Here is a 15,267-nt window from a genome sequence, read left to right on the forward strand (position 1 = left end):
ACTGCGCGTAGCCCCCCCCCTTACCCAGGCTGGGTGTGACTGCGCGTAGCCCCCCCCCTTACCCAGGCTGGGTGTGACTGCGCGTAGCCCCCCCCCTTACCCAGGCTGGGTGTGACTGCGCGTAGCCCCCCCCCCCCTTACCCAGGCTGGGTGTGACTGCGCGTAGCCCCCCCCCTTACCCAGGCTGGGTGTGACTGCGCGTAGCCCCCCCCTTACCCAGGCTGGGTGTGACTGCGTGTAGCCCCCCCCCTTACCCAGGCTGGGTGTGACTGCGCATAGCCCCCCCCCCTTACCCAGGCTGGTTGTGACTGCGCGCATCTACCCGTACTCGTGGGGACCGAGCTCTCCCGACGGGGTGGCAGAGCGTTCGGGGTTGTAGGATCGGGAATCAGGGCTCTGGATGCTGGGGGGCTGCAGGGGGCGGGGGGTGTCCTTTAGAAGTTCTTGCAGGAACCAGGCAGTCAGGAAACCTGGGTCATGTTCCCAGGGCTGCCACTGATATGCTGCGCAGCCTGGGTCAAGTCATGGCCCCTCTGGGCCTCAGTTTCCCCAGCTGTGTGGCTAATCACGTGAGGGGGCGGTGACCTCTCGTTTGCGCGCAAGGCCCTGGTGTCACCTTTGGCCCAATGCTGGGTGGGGCTTGTCTGGAGCAGCTCGGCTTGCGCTGCCCACACCCACCCTGCGCTCGCCGCCGGCATGGGGCTGGCTCCGGTTCCTGGCTCTCAAGGGACGGTGTCTAGCGAGGGTGTGAGACCCACTGGCCCAGACTGCAACCCCTGTGGATAATGGAAACCCCATCCCGCGGGGGCGCGGCAGCCCCCAGCACCCCTGGCGCATGCCCCTTGTTTTGCCAAGAGCAGACTGGAGCTCCCAGAGCCGTACGCTGCCCCAGGCCGGCCTGCAGCCAGACGGCGTCTGCGAGGCTCTGTGGCGCTCCCAGCCGGGCGGGGAACTGGGTCGCACAGCCAACAGCCAGGCCCTGGAGCTGCTGGGTCGGAGCAACGGCCGAGGTTTGCAGAAGCTCAGAGCAAAACGGGGCCTGGTTTATTGATAGGGTTAGCGGATCTCCAAGCTGAGGGAGAGCAGCGCTCGTCATGGGGGGCGTGGGCAGAGCCGGGCTGGTGGGGCCAGGCCCTGGTCAGCCCTGGTGGAGCTGCCTGGCTGGCAGAGGCTGCGGCGGACGCCCCCTTCCAGTGTGTTGGCCAGTTCCCACCCTGCCCAGCCTTTGGGCAGGCAGCAGCCAGTCTGGGGGGCAGGGCGGTGGTACGCCAGCTGCCCCTGCCCAAGTGCACAGGCGTGGGGCAGGGCTGTGGCTCCCGGACACGCCACCCAGACTCACCCGCTGGCAGCTGGCGGGAGCTGGGGGACGCGTGTGCGGCCGGCGGCAGGCGCCAATGGGGGACCTTGGGGAGCACAGTGTGGGGATGGGCGGGGGTCGGAGGGGCGGCCGGATCTCGGGGGTGGGGAGATGAACTCTGGCGGGGTTCCCTGGGGAGCCTGCTCAGCCGCGCCAGGCCAGCCGGCATTGCTCCTGCCGGACAGCTCGGGTCCGTCGCTCCCCGGGAAGCGCCAGCGGGAGACACCAGCCCCACACGGCCCCTGCGTCCCCAGCGCCGTCCCGACTGCCCGCGGCTGGAGGCCGCCCGTGCCGGGGCAAGATCACGGGCCCGCTGCCTTGGCCTGGTCCTCCGTCTCCTCGGACTCCTTCTCCGGCTTGGCCGAGATGCTGTAGTAGTAGGAGCGGATGGTGCTTTCCACCGCCGCAAAGCCCGGGCGATCTTCCCACCTGGCAGAGATGGGGGGCGAAGATCAGCAGGAGGGGCCAGGGCAAGCGGGCGAGGAGGGCCCGGGCGGGTCAGGAGGGAGGGAGGCCCTCGGCTGCACGTGCTCGGCTGACCCGACGGGCCAGCGGGCTGGCTCTGAGGCCTGCCAGGGGCAGCCGCTTGCTGGCTGCTTCGTATCCAGAGACGCTGCCTCCCCAGGCTCATCCCGACACGTCCGGCTCCTGCTCTGCTCCCGCACGGGGCCCGTCCTGCTCCAGCCTTCCCTGACTCTCAGCCCAGCTCGCCCCTCGGCTCCACCTCCACGCTCGGCTCTGGCCAGATCCGACTTTGGTCCCAGCCCTGGGCTCTGGCATTCACACTCCACCCACCGGGCCTGGCCCCTGCCTGACCACTAGGCCTCACTGCCTACGACCTAGTCTGCTGGCGGCAGGGCAGGAGGAGCAGGGGCTGTGGGAAGATTCCCTGGCACCGCATTTGCCCCCTGGATTGAGCGGGGAGCTCAGCCCCCCAAGGCCACCTGATTGCCCGCAGGCGCGCCCGGGGGTCTGTGCTGGGGACCCTGCGTGGAGAGATCTCTGTGCCAGCCGCGCCATCGCGTGGACTCCGCTCAGCACAGGCCCGTCCCACGGCAGCCCCGGGAATGGGCCGAGTGGGGAAGACGCTGGCCGGGGGCAGGCCCCGCTGCTTTGCCTGGGAGCACGGCGGGTGTGATTCTGGGGGGCGCCCTGGGACTCCCCCCCAGTGGCTTCGCACCCTGGTAAGAGAGGCCCGGCGGCGAGTGACTGGCTGGAGCCAGCAGAGCAGAGCGCAGCGACCCGGCGCCTCCCCACGCCCCCCACCCCAGCCACCCTCGTGCAGACCACGGGCCGCACGGGGCCTGCACCCAGGCTGCTGGGAGGCCAGCGGGGCTGGGGGCTCGGTCTTACTTGTAGGTCCAACACTGCAGCATCAGCTTGTACATCTCTGCGGGGCAGCCGGCCGGGTTCTCCATGCGCTTCCCCTGCTCGATGAAACTGATCACCTCAGGGCCCTTCATTTTCTAGCGAGAGGGGCAAGCGGGGCAACGCGTTACTGGCCCTGCCCCCACCCAGCGGGCCCGGGGCACGGCCCCGTCCTGCTCCGGAGCCGTCAGGATCCCAGCGCCGTGCCCTGGCCCCCTCGCCAGGCTGCATGCTGTGCTGGCAGCGCCCGTGGGGCCCCCTCCCTCGCCCCACCTGGGTGGGAGCACATCTCAGCCGTCAGGGCCCCACGGCCGGCTCCCAGGCGCAGCGGGACGGCTCCCGGATCGGGGCGGGCTGCACCGAGACAGCAGGGCTGGGGCAGGGCCATGGGACGCCCTCCCGCCACTCACCTTGTACGGTTTCTGCCCGTAGGTGAAGGCCTCCCACATGGTCACGCCGTAGCTCCACACGTCACTGCGGCTGGAGAACTTGTGGTACAGGATGCACTCCGGCGCGTACCATTTCAGCGGCCACTTCCCAGCCGTCCTGGCCTGAGAGAGGAGGGGCTGGCTTACCCGGCAGCCCGACCCTGGCCTGGCTTGCCGTCCGGAGGGCTAGTGAGGGCTCGCTGCCAAAGGCAGATTGCACGGGCCCAGCAGCCCGGGAGGCAGTGGGGCACGGCTGGAACCCACCTCGGTCCCTCAGCTGTCTCCTGGCACCGCGAGACAGAAGCCCAGCTCCGAAAATCCCCGTGTTTGGCATTCGGATGTGTCCAGACGGTGCCCTGAGCCCACCCCTAGTGCAGAGCTGAGCTAACGGGGCAGGGCCCTCTGGGCAGCCGCCGGAGGAGCCAGGGAAGGGGTGAGTCTGGGAAGGTGTCACATTACTGAGTTGGAGGGAAGCAGCCAGATCGCTGCTGCACCCCTAGGTGGGGGTATTGGCCCCAGAAATTGGTGTGGGGGGAGCCATGTGGGGTATTGAATGGGAGATTATTGTTTGTTGATCTTATGTATGCTATTTATGTGAGTGTATAATGTCTGTGTGTGTAGGTAGGAATCTGTAATCTGTGTGGAAGCTGAATATTTCTGTGAATGTGGTTGAGCATTGCTATGGACAGGCTGAGTAGTGAAGCCCTGTGGAACAATGGCCCTTGATGGCCCAAAGACACACCTAAAGCAGGAGGGCGGAGACCCAAGAGCTGCCAGCAGAGAGGCTGAGGACCAGGTGACCGGCTGCATACTAGAAGAGGCCAGGAAGGAGTATAAAGAGGCCATGTGGTCGATGCCATTTTGTTCTCAGCTCAGCACTTCATCCCAGAGGCAGCACTGCAGGGATTGAAGAGCCTGGAAGACCTGTGAACCCATCCTGATCGTAGGATGTGCAATAAGGACTTTTAACCAGCAGCTGCAACATCTCTGCTAGAGCCTGCATCGAGGACTGGGAGATTCGGTGCATGTAACGTACTGTACTTTAATAACCTTACTCTCAGGCTTTTCTTTCTTGTAATAATAAACCTTTAGCTATAGATTCTAAAGGATTGGCCCAGCGTGATTTGTGGGTAAGATCCAGAGGGTAAATTGACCAGGGATCTGTGGCTGGTTTCTTGGAACCGGACAGAACTTGTTCGGGGTAGGTGGGATTGGGTGCTAGGACCCCCCACCTGTGTATAGGCCCGGGGCCATCTGGGGCATGGATATTGCTGGGGTGTCGGAGGGGTTTTGCTCAGGAGGCTTCAGGCAGGCTGCTGAAGCGCTCTGTGGGACTGGTTTGTGGCCTGTTTGGAGAGGTCACCAGTCTAGGGGGCTGTAAGAAGCCCTGGATTTGAGCAATTCGCCCTGAGCGGACGCCCTCAGCTGTGCCCAGACACGGCCCGGTCCGTCACAGAAGGGCCGGAGGGTGAAAGTGCCTGGACGTTCGGAGCTTGGTTGCCACGGAGCCTGGGAACAGCCCACCCCCCGTGGGCTGAGCACTGCAGAGCCCTGGGGCAGGCCCCCGCAGACAGGACCCACGCGGGACCTGGGTTTCCCCCACAGGGTGTGTGCTGGAGGCAGCGTTCCAGCCAGGAGCCAGGCCTGGCCTCCGTCCAGGGGCCCCATCCCAGGGCGGTCGGAACCACAGCCCATGCAAAGCACAGCTGCCTTCCGGTGCTGGGCGGGAGGCGCCACGTGGCAGAGCCACAGGACAAAACTCCTGCAGCTGGGAACTGTCTGGCAAGGTCGCTGGGCCAGCAGCCATCGTTCTGGGCCGGCGATGGGTGTTTGCTCCCTGTAGCTCCCTGGGGTCCCCCCTTTGTGCTGGGCACCACGTAAACCCCGAACAGAAAGCTGGTCCCAGCTCCCACGAGCTTCCATGTGACCCAGCATCGCCCCGTCCCCCCTCGCTCCCTGGCTTCTCCTGCAACTCCACCTGGCTGCAATGAAACTAACCGTCCCCCCTGCAGCCCCACCCCGTCCCCCCTCACCGCTCCCATCTGGTGCCCCCTCCCATGTGCATTTCAAGCCCCTTCTCAGCCCCCAGGCTCAGCTGAGCTGCGGCTGCCAGCAACTCAGCTCTGGGTCCTTGCTTCCCCCTCTCTAGTTCTGCTTAACTCAGCCTCCGTCGTGAGGCACCGAACACCCCTCACCTCTCTCAGGACCCTTCCCAACTTGCTCCTCCTGCCTGTGTCTGTCTGCCCCCCCCATCAGTCTTACCCTGAGCCTCCGCCTCCATTGCATGCGACTGGGTGGAATTATATGTTCCTTGGGGCAGGGTCTGGCTTGCTGAATGTTCGCAAAGCCCCATATGCAACTATGGCCCAATGGGAACAACAGGCAGGACAGGAACTTGGTGTGATCCCAAAGCAGGGCTCCTGGGGCTGGCCTAGACAGGTGGGTCTGCCTCTCAACTGCAAGCCAGGAAGGGTCAGGTCACAGGGTGTCATGGGTGAGCATGCCATGGCACACGTGTGAGATGCGTGTTCACGGCGGGGTGAAGCACACGCCGCATCTGGGCCCCGGTCCGCGGTTGCTCTGCTGCGCTCACACCTACCTTGTAATAGCTGTCGTCCGCAGCCAGAGCCTTGGAGAGGCCGAAGTCGCTGATCTTGGCATAATGCTGGTTGACCAGCAGGACGTTTCTGGCAGCCAGGTCTCTGTGGACAAAGTTTTTCTCCTCCAAATACTTCATCCCGATGGCCACCTGGTGCATCAGCTCCACAACGTTGCTCACTGGGATCTCGTCTCTGGAACAAGGGGAAAGGGGCTGATACAGCGAGAAATCCCTGGACAAGCAGGAGCTGTCGCAGCCGCAGCAAGCAGAGATGCTGGACACAGAACTGGAGTAGAGGGGGAAGCAAGGACCCACAGCTGACTTGCTGGCAGCTGCAGCTCAGCTGAGCCTGGGGGGTAAGAAGGGGCTTGAAATACGCACAAGGGGAGGGCACCAGATTGGAGCGGCGAGGGGTGCCGGGGTGGGGCTGCAGGTTAGTTTCACTGCAGCCACATGGAGCTGCAGGACAAGGGGGGAGTGAAGCAGAGAAGCCAGGGGACGAGGGGGGACGGCGTGATGTTCAGGGTTTATTTTACACTAGCCAATAGCCCGTCATGAGACGGGATTCTCAGGTCTTCTCTCCTGAGCTCTCTCGCTCTGTCTCTCTCTCTCTCTCTCCTCCTACTGCCTCCCCCCCCAGCTCTCCTCCGCCTCCTGCCTCTCTCTCCCCTCCGTCTCTCCCCCTTCCCCTTTCTCTTCCCCCCCGCCGTGGTGCTTGGCTGAGTGCTGCCTGCTCAGCCGGGCTGCCGCGAGGGAGGGGAGCGGGGTGGTGACGTATGCGGCCGGGGGCGGGGCCATGTATGTCCCCGCCCTCCCTTCCCCTCCCACCCCGGGGGAGCCCAAACAGCCCCCCCTTGCGCTGCTGGCTCCCCCGGCAGCCTGGCTGAGGGCGCAGCACTCAGCTGAGAGCCACAGTGGGAGGGGAAGGGGGGCAGTGACATAGATGGCCCCGCCCCCTGGCCATGTACGTCACCGCCCCGCCCCCTTCCCCTCCCTCCGTGGCGGCTCGGCTAAGTGTTGCGCGCTCAGCCGGGCCGCTGCAGGGGAGGAGGGGTGGGGCGGTGACGTACATGGCCGGGGGGCAGGGCTGTTTACGTCACTGCCCCCCCTTCTCCCATGGTGGCCCGGCTGAGGGGCGCACTGCTCAGTGCCACGGCGGGAGGAGGAAGGGGGGGCGATGATGTACCAAGCCCCGCCCCCTGGCCGTGTACATCACCACCCCGCCCCCCTTCCTGTCTCACCAGGCCCACCTGAGTGGCGCTCAGCTGGGCCCCGGCGGGGGAGCAAGAGGCGGCAAGTGGCCCTTTGGGGAGCATGGATCGGAAAGGGCCACTTGCCGCCGCTTGCTACCCGCCGGGGCCCAGCTGAGCACCACTCAGGTGGGCCCGGCGGGAGCAGCGATCAGCTGGGCCCGGGGTGGCAGGCGGCCGTTTGGGGTCCGCGCTCCGCACCCGTGGGGAGCATGGACCCCAAAGGGCCGCTTACCGCTGCTTGCTCCCCCGCTGGGGCCCGGCGGGAGCACCGTTGAGCTGGGAGCGGCGCAGTGTGCCACGGATGGGGAAGGAGGCGAAGGGGGGCGGGGCTGGCCGGAAGGGGGGCGGAAAGCAGAGCTGGGGGGGTTGGGGGCTGTGGGGCTGGAGGGGTGGATGGGGGGCGGAGGAAAGGGGGAGGGAAGCAGCGCTGGTGGAGGGAGGGTGTCCGGGGGGCCCTGCGGCCCGAACTGCCACGGAGCGAGGGGAAGGGGGCGGGGCTCTGACGTACACGGCCAGGGGGCGTGGCCATGTACATCAGTGTTACAGACGCACAGACACTGGGCTACTATATGTATGACTAGCCAATAGCCCATCCTAAGACGGGATTTTCGGTTCTCTCCTCCACGTCTCTCTCTCTCCTCCTCCTACTGCCTCCCGCCCTCTCTCTCTCAGCTCTCCTCCGCCTCCTGCCTCTCTCTCTCTTCTCCCCCTCCTGCCTCTCTCTCTCCCTTTCTCTTCTCCTCCCCCTGCCTCTCACTCGGGGGAGTGCCGAGCCCAAACGGTCACTTGCGCCGCTTGCTCCCATGCAGCAGCCTGGCTGAGCAGAGCAGAAGTCAGCCGAGGGCCACGGTGGGAGGTAACAGCGCCCCCCAGAGGGAACGGCCAGCGTTTCACCGTTACAGAGTCACAGACACTGGGCTACTCTATATACGATAGCGCCCAGCACCACTCACCAAGGTCAAAGAGAATCTCTGCTAGCAGTATAACACACAGCGACATCGTTCTGGTTACACACAATTGAGGGCCATAGCGGCGTGTGCGTAGCTATAATGCTTTATCGATCAGTTCCTCTAGCCAGCCATCGTGTGGAACATGGCCGTATCGTCCACTAGCATTTTTACAGTGCTAGGGAACCCAGAAAGCAGGTGGCTGGACAGGATGTTAGCACACGATCATTTATATACTGGAGAGAGCGTGTCTGTTGGATCAAAAACTCCTCCTAAATATGAAGAGCTAGGACCCCCAAATTTGGCAGGCAGCTTCCTCCGATCCTAACATAAAGCAAGGTCTGAGTTTGGCTGGGCCAGGGCAGTGGGCCATGGCTGGATGGGATTGCTGCTCAGAAAACCAAACAGAAAAGAGACAGAATCACCAACTCAAGCAGAGTCCTCAAAAGTGACAAAACTGAGCAAATGTGGAAAGGGGCTGAGCCAAGAAACAGGCTGAGCCTGGCATAGGCTTGCTTCTCAATACCCCTTACAGAACAGCGATAGAGACCTTTGGAGCAGTCTCTGTGGACACGGGCCACTTGCTATTCACTGCTACATGGAGAGTAGGAAGTGGGAAAAACCTCGTTTCACAAGACATAAAGGATCTGCCGACAAAGGATTCTGGGGTCAGCTGATCCCCGTCTAGACTGTCGCTCTGTGCCGACAATCAGCTGATCAGCGCAGCGCGGCGGCCATTGGGATGTAAATGAAGCGGCGATTATTTAAATCGCCGCTTCATTTCCCTTTGCCGAGTACACTCATCGACATGGCTCCGTTGACGGAGCCATGTAGTCTAGACACACCCTGGCTACGTCTAGACTGGAACGATTTTCCGCAAATGCTTTTAACGGAAAAGTTTTCCATTAAAAGCATTTGCGGAAAAGTGCGTCTAGATTGGCACGGACGCTTTTCCGCAAAAAAGCCCCGATCGCCATTTTCGCCATCGGGGCTTTTTTGCGCAAAACAAATCTGAGCTGTCTCCACTGGCCCTCTTGCCCGAACGGGAGCAGCATCGTGTTTCCACAAGAAGCCCTGATTTCAGACAGGAGGAAGTCAGTGTTCTTGTGGAAATTCAAGTGGCCAGTGTAGACAGCGGGCAAGTTTTTCCACAAAAGCAGCTGCTTTTGAGGAAAAACTTGCCAGTCTAGACATACCCTGAGTCTGATGGGACAGGGCTCCGGGCTTGCTCCCCCACTGGGGCCCGGCGGGAGCAGCGTTCAGCTGGGAGCGGCGCAAAGAGCACTCACTTCTTGGACGACAAGAACTTGTGGAGGGGCCCGCCTGAGGCCATCTCCATGACCAGCATCAGCGACTCTGCCTCGCAGACCCCGATCATGCGGACGATGTAGGGGTTGTCCAGCTGGTGCATGATCTGCGCCTCCTTCATCATCTCGTCCTTCACCGCCTTCTCGTTGTTGCTCTTCAGCACCTTGATGGCCACGTCGATCTGCTTCCTAGCGGGCGAGAGGACAAGCGTGGGTGAGCCAGGCTGCGGAGGAGGGAGAGTCACCGCCCGTCGGGGGCTCAGAAGGACGTACAATGCCTGGAGGGCGGCTCATTCCCAGTTACGGTCCTGGGCTGTGAAGCAAGGTTATAGCGGAGCAGCGCAGGGGGCTGGGGGGCTCCTGCAGGGCTCCCCGAGGGGACCCCTCTTCCAGGTAGCTAGCGAAACGACAGCAAAGTTCTCTCCGACTGCGCACGCAGAGGCAGCTGGTTTCTTCCAGCCCCCTCTCTAGCACGGTAACAACACAGAGCGTCTGTCATCTAGAGCAGGGATACTGACTCTGGAAGCCCCGGGGGCCAGGGCCGCAACTTAAGTGTGGTTGCGTATGCAGGCAAATATATATGCAAATTATGCAAATAGCTTCTTTCACACTGACGGGCCTGAATACAAAGATTAAGGCAAAACTACACCACACACAGGCCCCGTTTCAATCAGTTCTGCTGATATTAATAAAATGCAACATTTACCCGATTTCCTCCCATGTGACAGCGCTTTCCATGAGCAATGAGAGTCCAGGAATTGACCTACTAGAACGCAGCTCCGCAGAGGACCATGATATTGACTGCTCTTTTGTTTTGGCTCCCACCTGTGGGCCGCGTGCTGAGCCCCGCCTAAACCCAAACCACACCGCAGGCCACAGACAAACGGGCCGCAGGCCACGTGCCACGTAGCCCTGAGCGATAGCTCTGGAGGAGCCATACAAAGCGGGATCGGTGTCATTACTGCCACTTCTCAGGTGGGTAAACTGAGGCACAGGGGATCATTTCCAGGGCCACCCAGGGAGTCAGGAGCAGAGCCAGGTACGGAACCCCTGTGTGACGTAGTGGGGGTACTTGCTGGGCTGTGGTGACCCCTGCTGTCTGGAGCAACACCCAGCAGGGAAAGCCTCACTAGGCAGAGGTAATGCCAAACTTGTTGAACCAGTGGCTAGACATCCCCCATGGAGAGTAACAAAGGAAGGTGGAATGCTGCCCTGGCTGGGGGGCAGGGCTGGAAGAGGGTTAGTTAGTTCCTGGCTGGAAGGCAGGGAATAAGGAGCTGGGGAGGGGGCTGGGACTCCCCTATCTCAAGGGGGGGCACTGAGGCCTCTTAGCCCCAGTTCCTGTAACCAGATTACATCTGTGCTGCGCTGTGCTGGAGGAGCAATAAACCACCCTCAATTCCACTGGCTGGTGCAGTCTGTTTGTGCCGTTTCGGGGTGCAGGAGACGGGGAACCCCCAACGCGCCGTCACACCCTGCCGCCTCCTTCTCGATCCCGCCTTGCGGACCAAGGTGCCTCCCTTATATATGGGGGCTCCCCCTCTGAACGGCCATGGCCAGCAGCACCGCTGGGATTTGCAGTCCGTGTGCGCGTGGCCAGCGCTGACCTGACCTTCTTAATGCACATCGCATGCCCTCGTGCTCATTTCACCACTGGTTTTCCCACGCTCACCCCCATCGGCGCGGACACTCTCGTCTCGACCCGGTGACACCGTCTGCGCTGGAGGTGGGTCCGACCCGACGCCCGGGAGTCAGCCCCCACTCCCCGCACCGGGACGGGCGTGGCCCAGGGGTGCCGACAGCGCAGTCTGAGCCGCACACCCCTCCCCCCGGCGGCGCTTACTTCCTCATCTTGTAGACGCCTTTGCGGACGCAGCCGAAGTTCCCTGAGCCCAGCTCCACCTCGTCGATCATCAGATGGTCCCTCTTCAGGAAGAGCTTCTTGTCCCTCAGCTCCTCCGGGTCGCTGTAGGGGCTCTCGTAGACGCTGGTGTCCATGGGCAGGATGCGTGATTTCCCCGGGCCTGCCGCAGGAGAACAAGGGCCGGCACCTGTCACGTGCCCTTGGGACGACCCTGGCCTGCCCCTGCCCCTGCTGGCTCTTCTTCCGGCCTCCTCTCTCGGCGTTCCAGGCCTGGCCCTTCCCGCCCCTCCTGCTGGGTGGATGTGAGGCAGTTGCGCTCCCCCTGCCCTGGGCTAGATCCCAGTCACACCCAAACACCTGTGCACCGGGGGGTAGCCAGAAGGGCCCTCTTGGGTGTCCTTGACTTTGGGTGGGAGGGCGATGAGCCCCACTGCCCAGCCAGATCCTCAGGGGCAGTGCCTCAGCCCCCGCACCCGACCTATGTGGGTGGGCCGGGGGGAGGCGCGGGTGGGCTTGCACCCTTGGCCACGCCCTTGGTGTGCACTGCTGGCGTGCAGGAGGCTGGGGCTGGGCTGAGCCGGGAGCACTCCTTTTGTAGCGTTAATGCAGGCGGAGCGGGGCCCTGGAAAGCAGACAGGGCCCAGGGACGGTCCTCAGGTGCCCTGCGTGCCAGGAAAGCCGTGTCGCACCATTGTGAGCCGCAAGGCGGGGCGAGCGTGCTGGCCGTGCTGGGACACCCAGCTGTCCCGAGGCCGCAGGGACATGCAGCATTGGCAGCGCCGGTCCCACAGCGTGGCCGGCCTGTGGGCCCTGCCCGGATCTGCCGGGACACTCACCTATGGGCTCCGGGGTGTACCCGTCTGCGTTCAGCGCTCCCAGGCGTCGCTGGGCCTGTGACAGGAACAGTGTGAAAGTCGATGTCTCATTTTGTGCAACGTGAGGGAAGCGATCGGGGTGGGGGGCTGGGACCCCCAGAACCAGTCTTCCCATGGACCCCGGGGCCTGGCTGGCCCTTGCACCCCACACGCTCGCGCTTTCCTCTCCACCCAGGACTTGCCTGCGCCCCAGAGCAGGTCGGCTGCAGCCAGCCTGGGAGCCGCCTCCTGGGAGAGGCGCTGCTGCCGCCCTGCGGCCCGGCTCTGCCCGGGAATCGATCGATCCCGCTCCGAGGGCTGGGGAGCGGGTAGGCCCAGGCGGCTTCTCAGGCACAAAAGCGGGAGGAGGTGGCCGGAGAGCGGGGCGCACGCCGATGCATCACCCTTCCCTAGCCAGGCACTGAGACGCGCGGCCCAAGCCTGCCCAGAGGAGCCGGGTGGCGCCTCCCTGGGCCCCCTTGCGGAGTTCAGACCCCCCCACACTTGGCCGTCAGCAAGGCGGAGAAGCAGGGGCCCAGAAAGGGCACGAAGGCTGGGCCAAAGGCAGCTCTGCCGGAGCCTTCCCAGCCTCTGCCCGGCAGGCCGGCCCGGGGCTGGGCTGGGCTGCCCACATCACAGGCCCGTTTCCATCTCCAGCGGTGGCTGTTCCCGCCCCCTGCCCCGGGCGGGAAAGGCCCCAGGGTCGGGCTGCCCGTGTGCCATTCCGGAGGGGCAGGGGCCATGAGACGCCGGGGCGGGAAGAAGACAGTGCTCCGGACTCACGCTGACAGAGGGGTGCGCTGGCAGGGTCGGCGTCGCAAGAGCTGCAAATGAGGAAAGAGACCTTGCCGTTAGCTCGCTGCCCCGCTCACCAGGCTGGGCGTGGGGCTGGGTGTGGGGCTGGCATGGGGCTGGGCGCTCACCAGGCTGGGCATGGGGCTGGGTGTGGGGCTGGGCGCGGGGCTGGCGTAGGGCTGGGCGCGGGGCTGGCGTGGGGCTGGGCACTCACCAGGCTGGGCGTGGGGCTGGGCGTGGGGCTGGGCGCTCACCAGGCTGGGCGTGGGGCTGGGCGTGGGGCTGGGCGCTCACCAGGCTGGGCGTGGGGCTGGGCGTGGGGCTGGGCGCTCACCAGGCTGGGCGTGGGGCTGGGCGTGGGGCTGGGCGCTCACCAGGCTGGGCGTGGGGCTGGGCGTGGGGCTGGGCGCTCACCAGGCTGGGCGTGGGGCTGGGCACTCACCAGGCTGGGCATGGGGCTGGGCGTGGGGCTGGGCGCTCACCAGGCTGGGCGTGGGGCTGGGTGTGGGGCTGGCATGGGGCTGGGCGCTCACCAGGCTGGGCGTGGGGCTGGGCGTGGGGCTGGGCCCTCACCAGGCTGGGCGTGGGGCTGGGCGTGGGGCTGGGCGTGGGGCTGGGCGCTCACCAGGCTGGGCGCGGGGGGGTTCCAGCCCCTGCCGGCTCAGGCCTGGCTCGCGTCCGCACGGGGGCCCTTCCCAGAGCCCTGGCAGCGTGGCGGGAAGGGGGCGAGAGGAGATGGTGCGGCCGCAGGCCCAGCTGAGGCGGGGCCAGGCGTGTTCTCCCTGGCAGGGCACTGGACTAGACTGACCGGACCCAGGCCAAGGAGTTTGACGCCTGATTTGGGGGCCTGGCTTAAGACACCTGAAAGGGGCCTGATCTCCAGGGAGTGTTGAGCACCTGCCCTCAAAAATCAGGACCTTTAAGGTGACTCAAGGTGGGTGCCCAAAATCACGCACCCCCTTGGGAAACCCTGGCCCGGGGTTCTCTGCCGCTGTCTCACGGCGGCCTCAGGCATCCCCGGGGGCCGACGTGTTCCAGAGTGGCTGCGGGTTCCTGCCTGCATGTCCCCGTTCCCAGCTGCATTGTGGGTCCCTCCCGACCAGGCCACAGGCCCAGCGAGTGGGCGGGGGGAGCTGGCCCTGTGGGGATGAACAGGGGCCGGGCGGCTGTGGGGCTGCCAGCCTGGCACCTCTCCCCAGCAGGACACACACTGAAAGCTCCAACACTGGACTGTCGGCTTCAGAACCGGACACCTGCCGACCCTGCCCCTGACACGCAACCAAAGCCCGTCAGTGCTTGGCTCAGGCGTCGGGGCAGGCGGGCCGGGCTCATTCCTTGCCGAACGTGGCACTGGGTGCCTGACCCCTCGGGGTGGCAATGGGGATTCAATGGTGCAAAACCAGCTTCCGCCCGCAGAGGCTTTGACCCCATCTGGACCTGGCTTTGTCGCAGCTGCCTTCCCTGCCTGCAGGGCCGTCCCTACCCCCACGCAGCTGCGTAGGGCACCTGAAAATGTGGGGCACCGCTGGGTCTTAATGGCCACCCACCCGCCTCGTCCTGTCCCTGGGCCGTGCCTCTGCTCCCGCCAGAGGATTTAGTGAACGTGCGGGTGGCAAAGCCGTTTCGGAGGCATTATCCAGCCCCCAGTGCGCACGGCCGGTTCCTGAAGCCACTGGGTCAACCGGCAGGGCCTGAGCTTCAAATCGGCTTTAAAAGGGTTTCATTTGTGTGTTGCTGAAGATTATCAAACCACATCTCTAGCTACCCTCCTCCCCCACTGTCAGGGACAGGGGTGTGATGTACTGGGGGGTACCTTGCTGGTTGCTATGCTGGGCAGTGGGTTTTGAGTGACCTCCACTGGCTGCTGGCTGCAGCACGGCCCAGCAGGGCGGGGAATGAGTCATTATGCAAGGGGGCTTCCAACCTGTCTGACGAGGTCTTCCCCAGGGAGCGGAACAATGGGAAGAAGGGGAGTGGAGCCCTGGCTGGGGGCAGGGCTGGAAGTGAGGGAGTGAGGTTTGTGGCTGGTTGTTATCATGGAGGAAGCAGCCTAAGCAACAGGCTGGGATTTAGGGGCCCAGGCTCCCCCATCTCAAGGGGGGCTGAGGCATCCTAGGCCTGGCCCTGTAACCAGATTGCATCTGTGCTGTGCTGTATCCTGGAGAAGCAATAAACTCCCTCTATTCTACTGGCTGGTGGAGTCTGTCCATGCCATTACGGGGGTGCAGGAATCGGGGGAACCCCGATGCACCACCACAAGCCAGGCAAATGCGCCAGGAACCCGAACGACCCTCGGGGCTCGGGTGGATCCCCTGCATGGAGGCCAGGTCTGGTGTCTCGCCTGACGGGTCAGCTCACCTGCCGGCATGCTGGGATTAACGCAGCTTTCCTTCAGGAAGTAGATCAGCCCGTCCGGCTTGAGTTTCAGGTACTCCACCAGCTGTGGGCAGAATCGGGAAAAGGAGAGGGAGGAAAATCACCACTTTGTCTTACAG

At 64.2% G+C, this 15,267-nt stretch overlaps 1 protein-coding gene across 2 annotated transcripts in view; it reads right to left on the minus strand.

The window, feature by feature from the left end:
• Positions 1-348: 348 nt before the first annotated feature.
• ZAP70 (zeta chain of T cell receptor associated protein kinase 70) overlaps positions 349-15,267 on the minus strand; it is a 58,639-nt gene continuing 43,720 nt past the window's right edge. For both annotated transcript variants that reach the window (XM_075903180.2, XM_075903179.2), the window contains exons 5-13: positions 15,131-15,212; positions 12,761-12,801; positions 11,960-12,014; positions 11,103-11,283; positions 9,242-9,448; positions 5,753-5,945; positions 3,136-3,276; positions 2,711-2,823; positions 349-1,786 (exon numbers count right to left, since the gene is read on the minus strand). In XM_075903180.2, the coding sequence (XP_075759295.1) occupies positions 1,660-1,786; positions 2,711-2,823; positions 3,136-3,276; positions 5,753-5,945; positions 9,242-9,448; positions 11,103-11,283; positions 11,960-12,014; positions 12,761-12,801; positions 15,131-15,212 (1,140 nt within the window). In that variant the 3' untranslated portion in view covers positions 349-1,659. The remainder of the gene's footprint in view (positions 1,787-2,710; positions 2,824-3,135; positions 3,277-5,752; positions 5,946-9,241; positions 9,449-11,102; positions 11,284-11,959; positions 12,015-12,760; positions 12,802-15,130; positions 15,213-15,267) is intronic.

The sequence above is a fragment of the Pelodiscus sinensis genome, chromosome 32 (assembly GCF_052426305.1).
Source record: "Pelodiscus sinensis isolate ZL-2025 chromosome 32, ASM5242630v1, whole genome shotgun sequence".
NCBI classification, from domain to species: domain Eukaryota; kingdom Metazoa; phylum Chordata; order Testudines; family Trionychidae; genus Pelodiscus; species Pelodiscus sinensis.